This window comes from Falco punctatus, assembly GCF_963210335.1.
Source record: "Falco punctatus genome assembly, chromosome: Z".
In the NCBI taxonomy this organism is placed as follows: Eukaryota; Metazoa; Chordata; class Aves; order Falconiformes; family Falconidae; genus Falco; species Falco punctatus.
In genome coordinates this window covers 28,582,009-28,606,082 of record NC_137586.1, presented here as the reverse complement: position 1 = coordinate 28,606,082, position 24,074 = coordinate 28,582,009, and the positions used below count along the sequence as shown (strand labels likewise).

General features: G+C 40.6%; 1 protein-coding gene across 1 annotated transcript in view; it reads right to left on the bottom strand.

Annotated features, from left to right (window-relative positions):
- Positions 1-24,074, bottom strand: part of ZNF366 (zinc finger protein 366) — a 55,252-nt gene that overhangs the window by 6,054 nt on the left and 25,124 nt on the right. Inside the window, 4 exon segments of the mRNA XM_080372239.1 lie at positions 1,535-1,709; positions 7,282-7,473; positions 9,613-10,923; positions 10,925-10,941. Coding sequence (XP_080228365.1) covers positions 1,535-1,709; positions 7,282-7,473; positions 9,613-10,923; positions 10,925-10,941 — 1,695 coding nt within the window.

Here is a 24,074-nt window from a genome sequence, read left to right as displayed (position 1 = left end):
AGCCTTACCAGATACAGCTGCTACTTTGCAACAGGTTGTATTTGTTAAAATGGTTCATGAGCAGGTGGCAGCCCTTGCAAATTGTTTTGTGCCTGATAAGCCTCCAGGGCTGAAATATCTCTGTACACTGAAAAGCTCTTAGGCTGTCTTCAATTACAAGTAATTGTGTAATTAGCATGGTGCTCTAGGAGATTTTTTTTAAAAAAGCACGTTTGTTTCATGACCTTTTAGGATCTTTTTACATTTTATGCCAAATATCATTAAAGTATGTGTTTTACATATGTGCTAGGCTGCCCTAAAGCTTGAATTTCAGAAACATCAAGAAATCTCACACATGAAAGAATTACTTATCCAGGAAATCTTAACAAAAACCATCTTGGATACACAAGCTCTCAACGTAATCCTCCCTAGTTCTCTCACTTTTTTAGATAACATTGGCATGTGTGCATACATAAGGATGACTTTAGGAAGTGTATGTGGTAAGTGGGAGCTAAGAAATGCTTTGCAGGGTACCATGGGTAGTCAAAAATCCATATGCTTTGAGATGGGGGAGGAGCGTTTCCTCCTGTTCACATGATTTTTTGTGATCTAGGTCTTGAACCTGTGGCCTTCAACTAATGTCAGCTATATTAATATGGTACAGAATAACCAAGACATAGAGCCATTCAGGCTTTCATTCTCATTCCAGACTGGAATCCAATAAGCAGTGAGCAAGTCACGTGAAATCTTCTAAATTTTTTTTTGTTTCTGACAGTTTTGAATGAATTTATGGTTTATGATGTACCTCGAACATGAGAGAAAATCTATGAACTCCCAACCAGATGTGCCTAGGGCAAAATGTCTGCTTGTCCATGGCTGCTAGGCTGTGGTCTATCAGCCTCTGGGAATCAAGCCCCTTGAAACAGTAGTGTTTATCAAAAAATAACAGAACTACACCTTCAATCAGGAAGACCATGTCATCTAATTACTTCCCTGACCAACTACATGTGCCACAGCCTAACTAAGGCTGATTGTCCACCAGCTTGCTCCCATTTGTGTCTCAGAGTACCCACATGCTGGGAGAAGCTCTGTGGTGCTGTGGATGTTTCATTTTGTCACAGTGATGGATGGGGAGCCCTGGGTTTAAGTACAAGAACAGTTGGTATGGCTTGATAAATCCTCTGCTGTCACACTGCTGATCATATTCTCCCTAACACCTGATGACAGCAATGTAGTTAAAATTATTTCCTTTGTGCTCATAAATACTGTCTTATTTTGTCTCCGCCTTCTCCTATATCTTAGTCTGTACCTCTGTGTTATCACATATGTAGTCTGAAAGGTCTGACAAGGGTCAATAACTTGGGGATCTCCGATCTGTAGCACTGGAGTAATATAGATAGCTCACAACAACCTCCCAGGTTTATGGGATTTAAATTCTTCCAATAGTATTGGATCTATGGTACAAGATTGCAGATCTGTGGAACAAAGCCCATTTGGGTTTACTGATGCACATCTTCAAATCTTTCAGAGAATAACCTTGCTGAAAAAAAATTACCTTGAGAATGAAATCCTCTTTCCATCACCCCATGTTTGACTTTCATGTGCCTGGTTAGGTTCCCCTTCAAAGTGAATTTGCTGGGACAGTAGAGGCACTTGAAAGGTTTACTGTCTGAGTGCAAGTGCATGTGTCCCATTAAATTGTGCATTCTGTTAAATTCCTTTCCACAAAGCTGTAAAAACAGTAAAAATAAAAATGATTAGTTCAAAGGGGTACTTTCAAGGAAAACATTTTAAAAGAAAATAGGACCTACTCATCTCAACTTGAGCCCTGGCTGCTTCTGGATGTAACTTCTGGCTGTAAAGATACAGGCAAAATTCCTAGAGACAAGAATATGTGATTGAGTCTGATCTATCTGGGGCCTTCTGCACTGCTGCCATTTTTTAAGTTTGGTGACTAGGGCACACAGTCAAAGATTCCCCCAAAGCAGGGAACATTGTTGTAGGGAGGGGAGAGCCTTAAGTGCATAAACTGGAAGGCTTGTAACTGGAAAGAAATTCAAGGTATAATGTTCTGCGCTGGTGAACCATTTTTTTTGTAGTTTATAAATCTAGCCTTTAACCAAGAACAGGCAGAGATGGAGATACAAAATAAAATCTATGAAGGGTTTCTGTGAAACACTCAAGCAGAATATTACTTCTCCTTAAGCGGAAATTTAATGGCTGCATATTTTGCTTGAATTTAGAAAAAGCAATTAATTTTTTCCTTTCTTTCTTTGTCCCACAGTTTTCTCTGATCCTCTTGTCTTCTGTTTACCAGCTTCTGTGTTTCGGTGTCTCTGGCGAGTAAGCTGCAATTTAAACAGTCATGGGGCTGCAAGAATGACTCAGCTTTCCCTGAAGCATGTTCCTGCCAGCTCAAGCTATTGATCGTGCAAGTTTCCCTTTGATGAAACAATAAGTGGTTTTTTCCTATTGTTGTTGTTTATCTAGATGTGTCCTTTTGTAGTCTGGTACCTTATAAATCAAATGTATTCTCAAGACATGAGAGTTCGACATTACTGTTACAAGCTTCTAGACTTACTTGTCTTCTGGTCTTTCCTTATAAGGATTTGTGTTTTTATTCACATTAAAGTGGCTATTTCCATCCTCTGAAAACTTCTGTGTTTGCTTTCGACTTCAACTCCTTCTTTTGGAATGCTTTCATAATCAGATTTTTTTTTCTTCTAATGATCTTTATTACTGTATGAGCCAGAATCACCACTAATGAGTAATTGAAACTTTCATCAAGCAGTGTACTCATTTGGGAGAAAATTACTGACAAGCAACTACTGAGATTCCACCAAATTTTTGGTCTAACGACTTCTGATGTGATTTATTTTGATAGTACAGTAGGTCTTCTACCCTACTTTTTGATTCAAATTCACAAAGCCATCACCTGGAATATCTGGATGAAATTTAGGTAAGAAGCAATCCTTGGTGAAACAGTAATGTATCCTTTGCATTTTTAAACCATCTCTTGAGGGGAAATGGAAACATTTCATTACTACAAAAATTTTCAGGTGCATTGTTTTAAAATAAAAACTAGACCTAAGTCAATGCTGCAAAAAGAAAGAGTCTGGAAATACTAGCTTTTAAAAAAACATTTGCTTCAGCTGCATAAATTCTCTTCTGTGTCTTGCTGTCTGTGATTTTGTTAAAATGAATATTCTAGCAAATAAATTTGTCAGCAAAGTGTTCACCAAGACAGTGAAGGGGGGGAAAAAAAGCCTTTGAAAATAAGTTATTAATTTGTAAAAGTAAGCTATCTGGTTCCAAGGGTCATCTATCCACTTAGGAAAGAGGACTGTCTTTTCTTTGCATTCAAAGAAAGCTAATATGCCAGATGACTTATATTCAGGGGAATGAATGCACCAGAAACAACTTCTGAAAGCGCTGGGAGGAAACAAAGAGGAAAAGAAGCACTGACGACCACAGAAAATTTACAAGGAAGAACAGCAGCTGATTATATCTTGACAGCTGCTGGAATGACAAGTCAATATTTCTGACTACAAGAATGCCAGCAATAATACCTCAGTGCCTCTTAGCAGAAGGCTTCTGGTTATCTGCTTATATTGTGGCTGACCTGTGTTCTCACCAGCTTTTGCTTTCTGATAGCTAAGTCTTTACTTCTCTATCTGAACTGATAATCAAGGAAAATCAGGTTGAACAGGTGGATAGCTGGAGTACTTCCTGCAAATCTGTAACTGTTAAGGTATTGAGTATTAAAATGTGTCTAGTAGGAGCTTTTATTTTGTTTCTGTCAAGGCAATATTAATTTCTCTTTCTTCATAATGAAAAGACACAGGACTTTGTAAAGGATAGCTCCTTACAGCACAGAAGTTCTTTGTCTCTGAATAAAACGGGTAGGTTTTCTATTTCCCAAAGTCATGCACAATCTTATGGATGTGTGATGTGCTCTTGTCCTGAAATCTCTTCTGGGGACATGAGAAAATGGTACTAAAGTGGAGAGGTGTGGCAGGAAAATGAAAGAAACACAGATAGGATTTGTTGTTTTTTTAATGATGTCTCTATGTGGCACAGTCTCTGGGTAACCTATGCTTTTCAAAAGGCACAAGATGACTTTCAGATTACTGTTCATGATCCAGAGGGTGAAGAGAGCATGCTTTGGGCTCATGGGCTGAAAGACAGCAACTCAAAGCTAGCTGGGGTTCACAGCTAGTGCTTCAAGAACAGCCTGAATCTGCAGAACAAACTAGGAAGGTGTACAAGAGTTTCTCTGTGACAGGGCAGGGGTGTGAGCACTGATGAGCAGAATGTGAAAGCTGACCCTGAGCCAGTTGCATGGGAGGGAGCTCCAGCAGAACTCATCACAAATAACCTTAGAGCTCAGGGAGATGCAAAGGTCATGCAAGAGAACTTGGGATAGCAGGAACAGCATGGTTTATTTGTGGACCTTGTGTTAGGCTGTCTACTTTAGACAGAATAAAATTCAAGCCCTGAAAAGAAAGACCTCAACTACAAGTCTGCTGAACACACTTTGTTGCACTGACTGGTGAAACAGACTTCAGTACAGTTTGCTAGAAAAGTCTGAATTACTTCAACACTTTGTCTTCCCAAGCCACCACATGAAGTATTGCCCTTCTAGGTATGTCAGACTGTTTTGTTTCTTCCCTAAGTACTTATCTCTCACATTTTCTTTGGTTTTGACTTCTGATCTAATCTCAGGATTTTAAATGGGAGAGCAGTGGAGTTCAAAACATCAGCTTCAAAGTGTATTTGACTGGGCTGGAGAAAACTTCATTGCATTCTTTATCAGAGGTCTGAAACATTGCTGACTTCAGCACTAAAAGCTACTCTAAATTTCATAGACGCTTCCTCTACAAATCAGAATTAGTACTATTACACCTGTTGGAGCAACTCCTTCAAAAGTCTTCTGTGTGCTTTTTTAAACAGAAACAACTAAGGCAGCGTGGGCTCAGGCCTTTACATGCTACAGACAAGTTGGCTTTTCAGAGAAAAATCAAACACAGATCCAGACTGCAGCTGGATGAGGAAACAGAAGGGACAACTATTTGCTACTGCCTCACTTCAGACAGTCTGTGCTTAGCTGTGATTAGACACATAGGAAAGCCTCATGTTTTCTTTTGTTGTGAGAAAAAGGTAAAGAAAACCATTGCATGCGGTGAAGTAGAAAGGCTACTGCTGTGCTCTCTTTCCCTTACATTCTTCGTATTCTTTTTTTTTTTTTTCCCCTTGGTAAGAAGGGTGTTCCTTTCCTCAAAGAGAGAGGGAGAGGGAGAAAGACTGTAAACTGTCCAAAAGGACCGTGAGAAAACAGGAAGCTTTGAAAAGTACAAGAGAAAGCAAGATGAAATCTATTTGCAGGCGGTTCCCCGGGGACATGTGAGCCATTGTTAAGCAGCCTGTTCATACAGCTATATCCTTCCTTCTGCTGAGGAGGAGCTTGGTGCCAAAAGGCTGCTATCTGGTCATTGCCTTAACCCTCTAAATACCAGCCAGAAATACTTGCTGAAGTCTTTCAAGGGCTCTGCCAGTGGGGTAAGTGATGTTCCTAACACCAAAGAGCAATTCCTGATTCAGACTTAGCTTGTTACAATCTCCACTCCATTCAGGGGCACTGATGTTGATTCATACTCGTTCCACCGTAGGAGAAGCTAGTTCACTGTGCATACTTGTTTCTTTCCTCCTAGGAACACTGGGTGGGGACAGAGAAGGAAAAAAAAAAAAAAGAAAAAAAGAAAAATAGGGTTCCTGTAGAGCTTTTGTTACTGGTTGGAAAACATACTGGTGGTACTCCAGTTCTTGGTTCAAACTGTTGCCATATCCAAGTTTTAATAGTCTGTCATCATCAAACCCTAACCTGAACACAAACTTGCAGCTCATCTTCACACACCTAAAAAATAGTGTGGCTGCAGGTACTGCATCCAGAACAGATGATCAAATGATTAAGTTCCTTTTCTGAAATTTGACGGGTCAGAGGAGGACTTTGACCAAATGGGAACAAAAAGACAGGCTTGAAGGTGTTCTCGAAGAGTGAAAGTCTCCAGCAGACTTGACATGTAACTACCCAAACATTTCAGTTATAGAAATTATTTTATCAATATAGAATAATGCAAGTTCTAGTATACCTTTTAATAGGACATAAACTAAAATGAAGCAAAATGCTAAAGTTGAAAGACTTTGCTGTTATTTTTTCAAAGCGTAATGTTTCAAACTTATCAAAGGAGAGTGAGGAAGTAAAAAAGATTCATTTTGACATTTTCCCACTAAAATTATCACTGAATGCCATATTTTCCTATGACATTTTGAAGTTCTACATTTTTCAAGAGAAAATAATTCTATTTAAAATTCTAGAAATTGCTTCCAGATCAAACTTCAGTTACTTAGGCATAAACTGTGTAATATGCTCCACTCTGTATTCATATGTCTCTTAGAGCAGGTCAAAGTGGGAATAAAACCTACAACCTTTGACTTCACAAGATATGACTACAGTAACAAACCAGATAAGCAGCAGAAGAAACAGATGTAGTGTCCAATAGCGGGTAAGAATATAAACATGAATAATTCATGAGGAAGTATTGAGCACGGTCAAGAAAACCAAAGCCTCAAATATTTGTGGGCAGGGTGGAGAAGAGAGGATGGTAAGGGAATGTCATCCTCAAATGTGCTAGAGGGAGGCAGCAAACCGGAATTTGCACAGGAACCAATAAAGGCCCGATAGTCTCAGAGGCTGTTTTGTTAGGATAGTGATGTCCTGCCCTTAATTTCAGTCTGGTAATTACACTTGGCCCATTCAAATTCCTTCCTTAGCATATTTTGCTGTGGCTTGGAGTCCTTCCCTGAAGCATTGCATAGCATCACTGTGTGAAGTCATGGCTGCTACTTTTCCATGGTCCTCTGTGGGGTGCACAACTTGATATATGCTTTTAGTAAATGTTTCAAGCTACTAAGCACTTAGACTTCTGCAAATGTCAGGTATGTTTATTGTCCTCAAACCACCATGGCATTTAAATGCTCACAAAGCAGAAAAAATATTTGAGGATGAAAGTTACTGGTATTGAAGGAGAAGGGAATAAACCACAGCAGATATTGACCTCAGTTATTTTGTGCTACTTAAGCAGAACCTGGATAAAGAAAGAAAAGCAGGCTGGTTTATGCTAACTTAAATGCAACTGCAGTAGGTGTTAGCAAAACTTGTTTTTCTAATTCTACCATATTGCAAGATTATAACATCAGGAAAATATCCAATAGGTTAATGCCAGTGCCACCAAATGCACTTACCTTGCATTTAAAGGGTTTGACATCAGAGTGAACAATCATGTGGGCCTTGAGAGTCTGCTTTTGCACAAAGCTCTTGAAGCACAAATGGCATTGATAGGCTCTGATATTGGTGTGAATCAGGACGTGTCGCTTCATGTTGGCCAGCAGAGTAAATTCCCGGCCACAAATTCCACATTTGTGCTCTTTCACACCCTGAAAGAAAACAAAAAAATCAGAAAATTATGTAGATGGAAAATTTTCTGGATCATCTCATCTTCAGTACTGCAATATATGAATTATTAATTTTGCATTAGCAAAGAAGGTAATAAATTATTTCACTTTTATCATCATTCATTGAAGTAATAGATACTATTTTTTTTTCTCCTGGCAAACTCTTACAAGGATCTGAGAAGCAGAGAGGGAAAACAAAACATAAGCTTCATGAAATAATGAGTTTTGTTTCCATCAGTAAGTTTACGAATCAATGAGACATAGTCTGTAGCAGAGCTTCTTAGTCCAACTTTGCTGCTTATGTAAAGTATCAGTCAAATATATGTACTTACTGACAAAGAGGAAAAGCTAACCAGTTAAGAGACTGAAGTAGTGCTTGCCTTTGATAATTGAAGGCCACTGGCTTCTAAAAAAGGCATAACCCTGTTTTGAAGAAAACAATCGGAAGTAACTGAGAACTAGTTAAGCAATGTTCACCAAGGAAGGATATAGATGTTACATTCAATGAGGAGAAAAAACTGTTCACTCTTAGTGTGACTTGCATTAACCCTAATGGATTGATGGTGTTCTCTCCGTTGTTTACGGAGCATTTCTAGCATCTTTTAAGACATCCAGTCAATTTGCTAATGCATAATTCGATATTCTTGCTCACATCTATGTGGTCTCACTGCCAGCTTCTCAAAAAGTAATTTAGATGTTATGAAAATCAATGAATTTACCACTAAACACTTCAAGATTTTGAGCATAACTTGTTGAAGGTAATGAGGATTTCCTAGTGAAGTGTCGAGAGCAATTACTTCTCCAGCAGGCCCCAATTACAAAGATGACTTGAAACAATTTCTACTTTCAGGCCAGCCAGTGGTTTTCACAGTTAATTGCAAAGCTAAAATTGTGAACACCACCAGCTGTGTTTGCCTATCTGATGTGAGGCTGCATTTGGTCAGCTAAGTACTGCTAATTAGGTTCACAGCTGAGTCCACCTGCAGCTATGGACAAAGAAGCAGAAGCTCTCTAAAGGGTCAGGGGCATTGCACTTCCTGTGACAAAAAACTACCATGTCTTAAATTAGTAGAATTTTACGTGGTAAATCCAAAGACCAGGGAATCTCCAAAAAGAGCAGAAATTATAATCATGTAGTAGGGAAGAAAAAGCAAATGTGGAAGTAGAGGCTGTTCCTTTTTAAAATAAAATGTGTAAGACTGAAATGCTGTAGCTTTCTGTATTTTTGATGTTTTTCATATAAAAACCAGAATTAAAGTGTTAAAAGAAGAAATATGCAAAGCTGGAAGCAAACTTGTAAAATTCGGGATGGTGGTGGTGACTTGTCTTCACCACATTTTTATAAAGGTGAATAAGCCAATATCAGATTTTCTTGAATGGAACAGTTACATTTTTCCTATTTTTGAAAGCAATCTTTCTGGATGCGTTCCAAAGCCCACTCCTAGCCTAACCTGACTCTGCTGTCATTGCTGTCAGCAGCAGCAAGACGACCACTTGATAAGAATTGCCTGGGATTACGGTCCCGCTTATCCGCTTTTATTAAGTGGCATTGTGGATAGCTTATGCATGAAGGGGAATTTTTCTTAGGTTGGTTTTGGTTTTTTTACCTCAGTGTTTCATTAGAATGATTCTTCAAAATCTGTTGAGTATACTTTCTTTTGCTGCAGTCTACTGCAAATCCACCTACTTCCCAATTAAGGGAGCAAAGTAATAGAGCCAGTTTTCAGTAGAAAATTCCTGTTAAGATTTCAGGGGGGGTTGTGCAGCTCTACACAAGTGTGTTATGTTACAGAGGGTCATTCTGAAGATAAAACCCAGAAATGGAGAGATGTGAATATGGTTTTGGGAAGCAATAAGGGTGGTTTAACCAAACAGCTGTCTGGAACAAAGCAGGTTTTGTGCGTACTTTCTTAAGACTGACAGAGACATCTAGCTCCTACTGTTGCCAGCACTGCTGGGGCTTTTGTTCTGCATAGAACTCCCCAGCTGGCAAAGGGCCAGCATGAGGCTCTATAGATTGATTACCTTCTTTCCGTGGCAGTACATACAAATATCTTCAGAGCCTGTAATTCTTGTGCTACCTCCTGATGCAACGTGAGAGCGCAACCCATGCAGGCTTACCTTGTGAGTCAGGGAGTGTTGTTTGAGATGGTGGGGCTGCACAAACTCCATGCCGCATTCAGTGCAGATGTACGGGCGGATGTCTTTGTGCTTCATCATGTGGTTTTGCAGCTGACTTGGGTACTGGAAGGTCTTATCACATTCGGTGCAATTGTACTGTATAGGGCCACGGTGGGTTGTTAAGTGTCTCTTCAGCTGGGCCAGGGTTGGGAAGTCCAGACCACACTCCACACAAATGTTCTCTCGGCCACTCTCGTGCTTCGACTCGTGTGCTTTTAGCTCACTGGGGTAGGCAAAACCTCTGCCACAGATCCTGCAGTTGTAAGGCTTGATGTCACTGTGTTGCATCATGTGTCTCTTAAGGTGACTAGTTTGAGTGAAAGCCTTGTGGCACACCTGGCACTTGTGTGGCCGGGTGCCCTGGTGTGTCAACATATGTGTGTGCAAGTGGCTCAGCTGCTTGAAAAGCTTGCCACATCGGGTGCAAGCATGTGGCTTAATGCCGCTGTGCCCCAAGATGTGGGTGACCAAATTGTACTTGGATGTATAGGACTTCTCACACATGGGACACTGCCAGCGTTTCTGTTCACCCCCCACATCAACATAGTAACTGTCATCTATCTGAAGGTTGACATCTACTCTTTCCACTTTCTGTTTATTTTCACCACCTCCTCTTACTTCAGCCCTCCTGAAGGGTGGCTCTGGAGGTCTTTTCATTTGAAAGGGGTTCCTGAAATGAAAGTTTGGTGGCACAATAAAAGGAAACATTAATCCAGGGTGGACTTTAGGATAATAAGGGTAAGGAGCCTGCATGAATGCTGGGCTACTGGGCCATGCCATGTTAGGCTTCACTGGTTCTTGCTTAATGGGTTTGGTTCCACAGTGCTCCAGACTTCTATAGAACTGAAAACCAAAGTTACAGAGGTCAATCATCTGGGAACTGTACTTGGGCTGTGCTGGCTGTTGAAACACTAAGGGCAGACTGGAAGAGCCTATGTCATTGCGATCCTCAGATCTATCTGGTGGTGATGAGGAACCCTCAAGGGCGATAGAAGGAGGCATTTTTGTCGGCATGCTCTTGCGCTTCCGAGACCCTCCTTCCAAGGACCCCTGGAATGTTTCCATGTCTCCAAGAGGAGAAGGGCCATAGTGGAAATGTGAGAGGTGTGGTCTGAATTCTTCACCAAACGGAGTTGTTCTGTGTGGCTTTGTAACAGGGCTCAGTGGCTGCAGACAGTGGGAGAAGGGAGACGTTCGGGTACTACCCATATTAAAATTAGTTTCTTCATTCTTCATCATATTTGATTTTTTCCTGTGTTGCCCAAATTCCTTAAAACAAACAAACAAAAAAGCAAACAACCACTAAATCTCTTCATTTCTTCCTGTTCTCCCAGGTTTAATATTTATTGCCGATTTTATTCTTTTGAAGGTTGTTGGGTTTTTTTAACTAAATACAACTAAGGTTGTCTTAGACTCATATAAGACAAAGGCCTTTTAAAGCAGAATTAAATTGGTTAAAGAAGAACAAAGAAGCTTTGGTCTTCCTGCAGTAGAATTGATGGTTTAAATCAAGTTTGACCCACTCAATATTTTTGCAACATAAACATGCTGTACCATGACCCACAATTTTGCAATTGAATTCATATGGCAAATTTCTGCTTAATTTAATTCAGCCAGGCTATTTGTGGGCAAAATCCTGTCCTTGGCTGTGCATGCACAGGCTCTAGAAATTGGCGGTGCATCTAAAGGATATGGCAATACAAACAATAATGTGCACATTTATTATGGTTGTGACATGAAAAGCCAAAGCCAAAAAATGTCAAACTCCTTTGTATCATTAACATGTGCTGCCGCGAGAGAAAACAATGGCCAAGTGATCTAAGGACACTGTGTACCATCAGGTTTTGAGCCATATTTCCTGGCTTCTCTCACTTTGTATTGTAATAAGAAGGCGGAGATTAATTTGTTTTCTTTTTTTTTTAATCCCAGAGATATTTACCTGGCAGATTTGGGGGAGGAAAGACCTTTGACGACTCTCTGAGTTACGTTCAATTTTATAGACTTAATCTAGGGTTTTTTTTGTTTCTAAAGAGGTGGGCAAAATCTCTACTATAAAACTAAATAAAGAATTAATGACCACAGCCCCCAGGACTCCAGAGTAATTGACGCCTAAAAATACTCAGAGCATTTCTAGTGGCACAATGTGACAAGGCAGATTAATAATTTTCTTCTAGCAAAATTTTGTGTTTTACTGATCATACAGGGAGCTTCTCCTGAATTTGGCATTTATCAAAAATATTGGTTATGAATTTTGGTTCATCTTGAACAAGTTTGCATCTTTTTGCCTTGGCTGTAGAATCATAAGTCCTTTAGGTTGGAAAAGACCTTTAAGATCATTGAGTCCAATTGTAAACCTAGCACTGCCAAGTCCACCACTAAACCATGACCCTAAGCACCATGGCTACATGTCTTTTAAATACCTCCAGGGATGGCGACTCAATCGCTTCCCTCAGCAGCCTGTTCCAATGCTAGACAATACTTTTGGTGAAGAAATTTTTCCTAATATCCAAACTAAACCTCCCTTGGCACAACTTGAGGCCATTTACTCTTGTCCTATCACTTGTTACCTGGGAAAAGAGACCAACACCCACCTTGCTACAACCTCCTTTCAGGTAGTTGTAGTGATAAGGTCCCTCCTGAACCTCTTTTTCTCTAGGCTAAACAACCCCAGTTCCCTCAGCCAGTCCTCACAGGACTTACTCACTAGACCCTTCCCCAGCCCCGTTGCCCTTCCCTGGACACGCTGCAGCCCCTCTACGTCCCTCCTGCAGTGAGGGGCCCAAACCTGAACACAGGGTTCGAGGTGCAGCCTCACCAGTGCCCAGTGCAGGGGGACAGTCCCTTCCCTTGCCCTGCTGGCCACACTGCTTCTGACACCAGCCAGGGTGCTGCTGGCCTCCTTGGCCACCTGGGCACCCTGCTGGCTCATGCCCAGCCGGCTGCCGACCAGCACCCCCAGGCCCTTTCCCACCAGGCCCTTTCCAGCCGCTCTGCCCCAGCCTGTAGCGCTGTGTGGGGCTGGTGTGACCCAGCTGCAGGACCCGGCACGGAGCCTTCTTGAACCTCATCCAGCTGGCCTCGGCCCATCGGTCCGGCATGTCCAGACCCCTCTGCAGAGCCTCCTGCCCTCCCGCAGATCAGCGCTGCTGCCCAGCTTGGTGTCATCTGCAAACTTACTGAGGGTGCACTTGATCCCCTTGTCCAGATCATTGTTAAACATATCAAACAAAACTGTCCCCAATCCTGAGCCCTGGGGAGCACCACTTGTGACCAGTCGCCAACTGGATTTATGTCCATTCACTGCCACACTTTGGGCCCAGCCATCCAGCCAGTTTTTTACCCAACATGGAGCACACCTATCCAAGCCATGAGCAGCCAGTTTTTCCAGGAGAATGCTGTGGGAGATGGTGTCAAAGGCTTTACTAAAGTCCAGGTACACAACATCCACAGCCTTTCCCTCATGCACTAGGCAGGTCATCTTGTCATGAAAGGAGATCAGTTCATCAAGTAGGACCTGCCTTTCATAAACCCATGCTGGCTGGGCCTGATCCCCAGGTTGTCCTACACACGCTGTGTGATGGCACTTGGGATGATCTGCTCTATAACCTTCCCCATCACCAAGGTCAGGCTGACAGGCCTTTAGTTCCCCAGATCCTCCTTCTGGCCCTTACTGTAGATGGGCATCATGTTGGCTAACCTCCAGTCTTCTGGGACCTCCCTGGCTAGCCAGGACAGTTGATAAATGCTGGAAAGTGGCTTGGTGACCTCTTCTGCCAGCTCCCTCAGTACTCTCAGGTGGATCCCACCCAGCCCCAAAGAATTTTGTGTGTCTAAGTGTTGCAGCAGGTCACTGACCATTTGCCCTTGGATTAGGGGGTTTCATTCTGCTCACTGTGCAGGTCTTCCAGCTCAGGGCCTGGGCACCTGAAGAACAAGGCTGAAGCAAAGTCAGCATTAAGTACCTCAGCCTTTTCTCTATCCTTTGTCACTATGTTTTCCCCCACATCCAATGAAGGATGGAGATTCTCCTTAACCCACCTTTTTTTCTAATGTGTTTATAGAAAAAAAATATATTGTCCTTTACTGCAGCAGCCAGATTAAGTTCTAGCTGGGTTTCAACCCTTCTGATTTTCTCCCAGCATAATGTCACAACATCCTTGTAGTCCTCCTGAGGGATGCACTTATCTAGATATGTGTGTGTGTGTTAGTGTGCACGCATCTATCCAACCAGGCAGAGGTCAGGTTGGAAATCTAGGCGTATTTTCCCTCTGTCACCTGTGACATGTCAGTACTATTTATAAGACTGTTCTTGGAAACGCTGGGTGGAAAGCATGAAGGTGGTTGGAGTACTAAAGACACTCATGTTTCTTTTTCAGGACGGATAAACCTGCTTCTAAAGATAGATAAAATCACATCTCTGTGACCTAGTTAGGCTGTAGACAAGAGAAGGCATCTTAAAAACCTGCTTGCAAACGGATTACTTCCTTCTTACAAGGTAGACTGTGGAATTATCTTTGAGATACTGCATGAAGTGAAAGGCACAGGGACAAAACTTAAAGATGGAAAATTTGGACAAAGAAATCAATCAATGCACAAAGATGGACTAGTAAATGAAGCAACAGCTATAGCTTCTCTACACTGATGATTTAAAAGACACCTGTGATGGTGGAAAAAGCTAGAAAAAATTGCTTACACCTGGGACAAATATCTAATAATTATATCAGAATATGACTTTCAGTCCCTAGCTCAGTGATTTGAAACAGTGTACATATATACACACATGATAGATATCTCGCTATCTATCTATCTATCTATCTATACACACACACTATATTTGGGGTGTGTGTGTGTGTATGTGTAAATATGTAATATATGTAACCATGTATGTTCAGAGTGGACTGTTAGGGAGTATGCATTCTGCCATGTTTTCTTGTCACCCTAACTTCCTGGGCAAAATAAGGAACGGTTAGATCTTGAATACTCTTTGGGTACAAAGGCTTGACATACTAAAAAGGGAGAAAGGGAAGGAAATTCTTTAAATACCAAAAAAGACAACTTCTTTCCAAAATGGGAAAAAGGTGGGGTTTTAAAAATTCATTTTAAACAAAGTTAAACTCATAAAATGTGAACGTAAATTCCCTTTAAAGTAAAGGCCTGTCCCTCAAATATTTTTCATCTTCTGTATCTGATTCTTTCCCAGCAGTATGGGTATAAAGTGCTTCAGAAAGCTCACAGCAGTTGAGAGCCCAACTATGTTATTTACTGCTTCTGTTAGGTTATTGAAATCCTGCCAAAAATGTTACAGAAGTGAGAGTGAGTTGTGTCTAATTGCTGTCTTGTCTTTTGGCTGCTAGCTAATCCCTTCTTCCATTGCCTGTTTTATGCAGAATTTCAATCTTTCTGAAACATGGAGTTAAGGCAGAGACTGTGGAACTGCTTGAAATTACTAGAAAGAAATAATTTCCTTGCACTACTAACCTTTGGATGCTTTCACTGAGCACATGGGTTTATTCCACTGTTCACAGCTATACACATCACAGGAACAAGCCTACAAGGGAAAGTGTTTAAAACAGTCAGTGACCAGCACAATCAGAGAGTTGCTATGTAGTCCAAAAAAGAGAACCTAAAAGGCGAAGGAAAGTGCAGACTTGCAGTCTAAATATGGATCACCTTGCTTCTTTTTCCCCCCTTCAGTCTGCCAAACCACATGATGTAGAAATTAATTGAGGAAATATTAAATGTAGCCTCTCTTCTCATCTCCTTTCATGTTGGTAGCAAACTCTTGCTAATTTGAATAGAAACATGATCTTCACCTTGACCAGAACTTAATCCCATAAAAATGTGAATCCTTAAGGAAAAGACTACAGATTTGACCACCATGCAAGAAATAGGTAAGGATCAGTCCCTTCTTCTTTAAATAACTTCAGTAGAGAACTAAAGCTTTTAATAACACAGTTCCCCAGTAGTTTTGTTCCATCTGACTCTGGAGTAGCTACTCTCAGTTTAATATGCAAAAATAAATAAATAAATAATGGGGGTGAATTGGAAAAAAATTGTTTAAAATATTTCTTAGGGACCTTATGTGTTTCCTATATAAGCACTTTAAAACTTTTTTCTTTCCTCAGCACTTAGTATTTAAAATGTCATGCTATGTAGCACAGCAGTACCTGATTCTAAACATTAAGGTTAGTTTAAACCTGGATAGACGTTAAAAATTCTAGCTTTTGTCAGTTGTATTTCATATACTAAGTTTTGAAAACTTGGTCTGGAAAGCTTACTGGGACAGGGATTTCCATGCTGTGTTGGTACTCAAACATACACACACACACACTCCCCCGCCTAAATCTAGCACTCTAGAGCTTATGAAAAAGTTATTTTCTTTAGAACAGACAAGCATCCTCACAGTTTCTTTCTTTATGTAGATAAGTCTATTTTGAAATACACTATTTTGAAAAATACAACCACAAACAAGTTCTCTCCCTGCTCTTGCAAAAAAACAAACAAATAACAATAACAAAAGGAGGGGAAAAAAAAGAAAAAGAAAGTCTGTGGTGAGCTCAGGTAGTTGTGGAGGTATTTCCAAAATAGAATATCTATGCAGCTAATGATGTTGATAACTTCCATGAAAGAGGAAGAGAGTTTAATACAGAATATGAATCATCATTTACCTTCTCATTTCCACTCATCGTATTTCTACAAAGGATTAAAAAAGTATGTAAAACATGCTATTTACTCTACAAGCATACACATTGTGACAGTCTCCAGTTAATATTCTGATCTGAAGTCAACAGCAAATTTTATTTATATCTCAGTAGAACCAAGATTCTGCTTCCCATATGAAAGTAACTTATGTCTATAAACTGATAATAATCCCAGCCATAAAAATGTAAGGTTATGAAGTTTCTCAAGCTTAAACACTGACTACTACTGTTCTGATTTTGCTCTTGGGCAACACAATGGCAAAACCAGAAATGAGACCAAGATGAGTGGAAGTCTTATGTCCCTTCTGACAAAGGGAAATGGGCTACTTTTTAGAAGATTTTCATTTGGTTTTGCTGTTTCAGGAGATGAAACAGAGCAAAGTGTAGGAAACCTAAAGGTGGCTCAATAGGCTGAACAGCATCTCTTAGCTGGAAGAGAAACTCCATGTTTAATTGAACATCTATTACTGTAGAAACCCTAAAAGTGAATTTCTGCTCTCCCCTTGGGGGCCTGAAATATTGCCATCTATAAGGAAATAATGAAATCTAACAGCTGTTTCTATGTTGGATATGGTAAGAATCAGTGGCAAATAACACACTGTTACACTCTAAGCTAAAACCGAGCAGCTGGTGAGCTTTAGCCTTATTGAACAACCAGCCGGGCGTGTTTTTTTCCAATCTCTGACTTTTGTAAACTGTTATTATAGAGAGAGTATGGAGATTTTACCCCAACCAGCAACTAAGCTCTACACAGCCACTCTCTCCCTCCCTCCCAGTGGGGTCAGGGGAGAGAATCAGAAGAGTAAAAGTGAGAAAACTTGTGGGTTGAGATAAAGACAGTTAACAGGTAAAGAAAAAGCCACTCACGCAAGCAAAGCAAACCAAGGAATTCATTCACCACTTCCCATGGGCAGGCAGGTGTTCAGCCATCCCCAGGAAAGCCGGGCTCCATCACTCCAAATGTCCCCCCTTCCTTCTCTTCCCCCAGCTTTATACGCTGAGCATGACGTGATATGGTATGGCATATCCCTTTGGCCACTTGGGATCAGCTGCCCCAACTATGTCCCCTCCCAGCATCTTGTGCACCCCTAACCTACTCTCTGGTGGGGTGGGGTGAGGAGCAGAAAAGGCCTTGACTCTGTGCAAGCTCTGCTCAGCAAGAACTAAAACATCTGCCTATTATCAACACTATATTCAGCATAAATCCAAAACATAGCCCCATACCAGCAACTATGAGGAAAATTCCAGCCAAAACCAGCACAGGGGGTTATGGAAATTTTAACAGGTTTAATGGGGTCTTCTTCATTCAATTCACTTCCAAATAGGTGTTGGTTTTAGATGTCTTCAGTCATACAGCTGTTGAACTAAGCACCGAATTCTTTACTTAGTTTTCACTCATTTGCTATTTATGCAAAACCTGCATCACTCTCAGGATCTGACCAAAGGGGCTTTACTATGATGAACTCATTTTATTTCAGTAGCAAAGCAGTGTTTCCCACCAAATCTGCACTGCTTCAAGTTATTTGTCAGACTTTGAAAATGCCAGGAATACCTGTACAAACATGAATGTAATACATTACTGGTAACCAAGTATTTTCAGTGGGTAAGCATCTGATCCCTCCTTATGATTTTCTCTGCTAGTTTCCTTCAATGGCAGGTCTAACTCTACATAAGCCCCTTTTTATTTTCTCTTCCATTTTTTCAATGCTGTGTCCAGTGTGTTAATGGAGTTGTGAAATAATGTTGCAGTTCCTCATTTGTTTTTCTATTGGGAATTTCATAATTTTGGAGAGTTGGAAAACAATCATGGATGTTTTTAACCTGTAATTTTCAAGTGTTTCTTGTCTGTTTTGTTGGTTTTATGGCCTGTCATAAGTAAGAAGTTGGACTAGATGATAATAATGTTCTGTATCTGTAAAATCTGTGCACCTGCTTTTCATTTGGACAGTCAGATTTTTATTTGTAACAGTTGCCTTGGTGAATGATGCAGAAGTTCTAAATATGCTCAAAAGATTTAGAGTTGTTTCTACACTATGTTCACTAGATATCGGCTCAAACTACCATTGTTATTCAATAATGGATTATTTGTACAGTTTTTTTCAAATTAAAGTATTTTATTTACTCTACGTTTGAGTGACTATAGTCACTAGATGAGGGCAGAAGGTAAAAGACCATGTTCAGATCCATACCAGAACTTGTCTAAAATCAGTGTCAATCCTACTCTTCTACTCTTTAGAGAAGTATATGCAAGATGTGTTTTCCATCCATGTTCTGCAGATATAAATATCCACATATCAAGCACACAAATCTGAAAAATGAGCCTCATTAACATATACTGAGTGTATGTTAATTAATTAACATATACTGAGTGTATACACGTGCTGAGTATATAAACTGAGTACATGGTATATATAAACTGAGTATATGTTAATAGACCCAAATTGTCCTTGAAGTCTTTATGATACACTACTTGAAGCTAACCTAAAAGATTATTTAAATTCTAGATTAAGAGAGCACTTTTTCTGCCACAGTGTGTGTCCAGGAGAAGACAGAAATATGGACTAACTTGCAAAAATAAACACATGTATAGGGAAAGTATCCAAAATCAATGAGTGCAGATACTGATTAGGGAGACACAAATATTGGGGAAGCCTTAAAAAAGCAGGCCAGAGTTGGGAATAATAGCTGTTGTGGAGTTAAATCAATATTTTTCCAATACAAACACTTGCTTTCTCTCTCTTACATGTATGTAGACCTGGTGTCAAATGAAGCCCGTGATTTAACCATCAGCTTAGTTGTCTTCTGAGGTAAGGTTTCTAGTCCCATCCCTTTTGTGAAACAGATATGTCTCCTTAAATGGAGAACACCATCAAGATAAAGATATTTCCATAAATATTCTTCCCCTTTTGTATTACCATAATTAATAGAATTGGAAACAAGTGTACATTTGTTCATGAAAAAGATCTACAATGACTGAAAATGAGAAGTGGACCATATCAGGTTCTTTCTTCCTACATTAGTATGATAGTACTGAGGAGCTCAGTGTCTTTTCACTTCTCCCTGGGAAATTACCTTCATCTACTGGTATAGGCTTCAGGATAAAACAACTTCTTTCCATCAACAAATGTGGTTTATTTCTCAGCAAATGCTTGGTAAAGGAAAACTGATAACCTTGTTAACTCTTCCTAAGGCATAACCAGAGCTCACTAAGGCATATGGGAAGACTTCCAATGAGCTTTGAAACTAATCCTTCACAGTTTTCCTTGCTATTTATTATGAGTTCTGTTGTCCAATGAGATATGAAAACCCATCTATGTCATGACTGAAATTTGACAATTTTGACAAATGTATTATATATCTATGGGGGAAAAAAAATTATATCCTGAGACAATATGTTAAAAGATGGTAACTTTTGCAGAAAAACGTAATGGAAATCATGCAATCACACATCTAAGAAACTTGACTGATTAAAAAATCTGACACTTTTAAACAGTTTAACATCTCACATTAAACAGATGCAACAAGCGATGAACTTTCAAAGATATCTCATATATTAAATAATAATTGTTTTCCCTCCTTGACTCTCTTTTGGCATGTCTTCTTCGCTTCATGTTTGAAGTTTGATCATTTTAGGTATTCCTCCTGCTCTAAGGGATTCCTATGCAGTGTAGCTGCATCAATATTGTCTAGGAGATGACACCAATACAAAGAAATGAGTCTTCTTTCAGAAAACTGTACAACAGAAATACCCTGCCTGTATCATCTTTGTTGTTCCCGAACTTTAATATTTAATTTACATACTTTTTGTTTTATTTTAGCCAGGAAAAACATATTCATTTGCCTGCACTGGCAGGGTGGGCATTGGGTGTATGTGTAACTTTCAGGGAGCACTTTTACAGGAGTACATTTACTTTGATATCTCTTGTAAAAGAGAAACAATTTAAAATAGTATAAAATTAATGTGTATTCAGTTTCCACAACTTACAGCTAATTATTTTTTTTAAATAATTATTGAAAGTATTAAACTAGACTCTGACTCTCCCTCTGCTGAAAGTCTGGAGGAGTCCCACCACCCACCCTGCCAAGTCTGGTGCACTGTTTGTGGCATCAGATGTGCTTATAGAGCTGTTTATGGCATAATTTGCTTTTCAGTGGTGACACTGATTAGAATAACAAAAATTTGCCTGATGCTGTAGTGAGGTAGCTATAGATAGTTTTCTTCTCTCCAGTACGAGTGCCGTGTTCTTAGTTTAGTAAAATGGTTTGCTGCCCCTCTAGTTGCTTTTATATATACTCTCTCCTGAGTTTAGAAAAACCTTTGCTGTCGTTCTCACTACTTTTCTGCTGTCTAACAAGGGGTGGAGGTCATAGGGCAGCATGGCTGGGTTAACCACCAAATATCTGCAGCAGGGCTTTACTAGTAATGCTCCTAGCAGTACTTAGGCCTCATAGACTATCTCAAATGACCACATTTCAATGTCACATACCAAGTGCCCTTTGAGCACAATTTAGGCTTGCTGCTGTTTTGGATCTTTATTTCTCTTTTTCTTATCCTCCTTTCTCCTTTTTTCTCTTTTTTCTTCCTCTTTCTGACTTTTCCTAGTTCTTCTCTAACGTTTCCTTCCCTCTTCACTTCTCTATTCTATCTGTGGTTCACTCCCTCTCTGCTTCTCTATTCTATCTGCTGAAATGGTCAGCAACACGTAGACAACCTGGATAATGAAGCGGATGTTAAGTCCACAGGTTCTGAAGTGTCAGCTGCTTACACAAAGCCACCTCAGACCACAGCTACAAATGGTGGGAGCCTGAAAGTCATAGAAGTTTATGTGCTCAAAAGTGTGTAAGGGGACCAAAGGCATCTCCACCTGCCTGAATCTCTGGTACTGGCAGGGAATTCAAGGCTTCTATGGGGTGGGAATGAAGGGGAGAGGGAACAGATGTTTGCTGGCAGATCCCTATCTCTGGGTCCACAGCACAGCCCTGCCCCATCCCAGCACCATGGGATCTGGCCCAATCTCCTGCCTTTCTCTTTTCCTCCTCAGAAACCTGCTAAGTGTAGCCTGAAACAGCTGCTGATGAGGTACAGGAGGATGTAAAACCAACCATATCAGCTCAGGCTAGTAGTGTAGCTAACCCAAGATACCAGTCCTGTGAGGAATATAAGAGACAGGAGACAGTATCCTGACAACTTCCCCGCATTGTCTGCAGGCCTCCAGCTGTCTGTGGCTCCGAACTTTCCTGATCCAAAGAGGCTGCATTCTGATATTTTTTTTAATTCCATGAAGGATGCATGTAGATAAAAGTTATTTAATATAAAAATCCAGAGACAACTGTTTTTGCAGGCTGAAGGGCCTACAGAGATAGGTACAATGTCTTGGGGAAGTGAGCTATCTGAGTACTTTGATGTAAGGTATTGCACCTCTGCAGATTTAGAAAGGAGCCAGCGCACTGTCAGCTGCACTGTTCAGGAGGAGAGATGCCCACCTATGCTTTTCTCATTGTACCTCTCCCTGAAAAACTTATATTTCTTCTCCTTAAAGTCCCCCGAAACCCAGATGTACTGTAGGTTGTTTCACTCATGCCCCACTTTTCACCTCCCCACTAGCTCCCTGAACAGCTGACTCTGTCCTGCTTCAATCTCTCCCATCTTTAGAAACTTATTTTGCCACTGTAAAGCAGCATCATTTTTGCTAAAAACAGTTTAACTGCATAGTCATTATTGGTTAGGGTTTTAAAAATGTACTATGCCTCTCTTCTTTTCTTTTTTTTTTTCCCACCAAAACAGGAAAGCAAAATACATTCATGTTCTGGATAGAAATTTGGAGGATATGTGGGGGGAACTATTGCCTTAAGCAGGCTAACCACCGTGTGACCCTGGGTTGCTCTTTAAGGCACTCCTATGTTCACATCAAGAAGCAATTGTCTTAGGTGCTTCAGACTATTGCACCTGTTTTGAAAAGAAAACAAAAAAGCAAGGCTGACTGCTGAGAGCTGTTGTCCAGGAAATTAGTCCAGGTCTGAGCTTAGGCCAACAATGCACCTTAACAAATTGCACTTACCCATACTCGACTCTCAGTCCCTTCTTCTGGAGCTTTGGCACAGCAGAGAAGGGGTTATGAGGCAGAATGAACTTAAAGGAGCCTCTGTGGCCAAGCCATAAATACAATCACTCAGGAGGCTGACGTGCATTTTAGCTTTCAGTAAACCTGGAGAAACAACACCTGGAGAGGAGCCCCTAGAGGGATGGAGTCTGCAGCCCCTGGCTACCTCCATCTGACTTCTTTCTGCTCCCTGTCCCTTGGCACTTGCATTTTTGTCTGTGTAATAGCCCAGCTACAGCCAAAGGAGAGCAGGGTTACCCTCACAGGCTCTAATTAGGGCATTCCCTTAAGAGGCTGGAGTTGTTCGTCCAGACTCCTCAGGGGGGAGAAGGGAAGTGAATCAAAGTCTCCCACCTTGTGGCTGTTATATTTTGCACTGAATTTGATGTCATTGGTGTATATTCAGTTTCATATAAATATTCTCACAGGACTGGGTCCCCAAGAGCATATGGACATAGGTATACTGAGTCTGCAGACCCTGCCCAGGGTTCAGGGCTGACCAGAGCAGATTGGCCATGGTGTTGACATCAGGAGCACACACAGTAGCAGGGCTCCAAATGTGTATAGCTTATCGGGTGCCAGCAGACTGCGTAGAAATGCAGTTTGATCCTGCCCTCACTAGTTATTGGAACTAATGATGGGTTGGCCAGCTCAGTTAATTACTCAATTAAACAATGGCAGTAATTTCTCCTAAGTAACTGTCCTAATTTGCTCCCTGGCATCATCTACATTGTACTGAAATCATCATGGAAAATTTGGGGTGTAGCTGAGAACAAGATTCAGGATTTGACTGTTATAAGGTGATACCAATAAGACAAATTTCTTCCTTTTCTTAAGTGGATAAGGAGCTCTTATGTCAAAACCTGGAACCGTAGATCTGCCTCTGCCTTTATAAAGTATGTGGAGTCACTTTAATCACTGTTTATAGAAGTCCTATCACTCTATCCCTGTTTCCTGTCTACTTCCATATCTGCCACAGCAAATTAAAATAGTACCTTTCTGGCACCATAGGAATCCTATGCATTAAATAGTTTTTCCTCTGGAAAATCATCAGATAACAGTAACACGGTTTTAGGGGTTTTTTTTCCTCATCATACAGATATAAGAGACAGGGTGAACAGAAGAACAAATAAATAAAAGGAAGGATCTCATCGTAAAATAGTAATATTGAATAGAATGTGGAGCTCTTGAAAGAACACTTTGGACATAATCTTTCCACCTACAAAGCACAATCATTAAACACTATAAAGTGAAGCGGAGACAGAGGGGTTTTGTGCTGTACTGTAGTATTATTTTAGAATAAATAATGGAGCTATGCAGAACACCCAAAATTAGAATGATCAAAAAAGCATGCCCTTCCATAACCCTCGTGCTGTCCTGCTTGGGCTGTTGTTTTGAAAATAAACCTTTCACTGGCATTCATGACCTTTAAAAAGGAAATAGACTGAGCTTTCCTTCCTACTGTAGTCCCAGTGTTCTTATCACCTCTATGGAGGCCAGAGAGATGGTCTGGCTCCTCCCACCTCTTTGTTGTCTTAAAGGGTAGCGAAGGGCCACCTTCAGCCTCGGTTCTTCAAGCCAGCCTGCTGGCAGCCTCCTT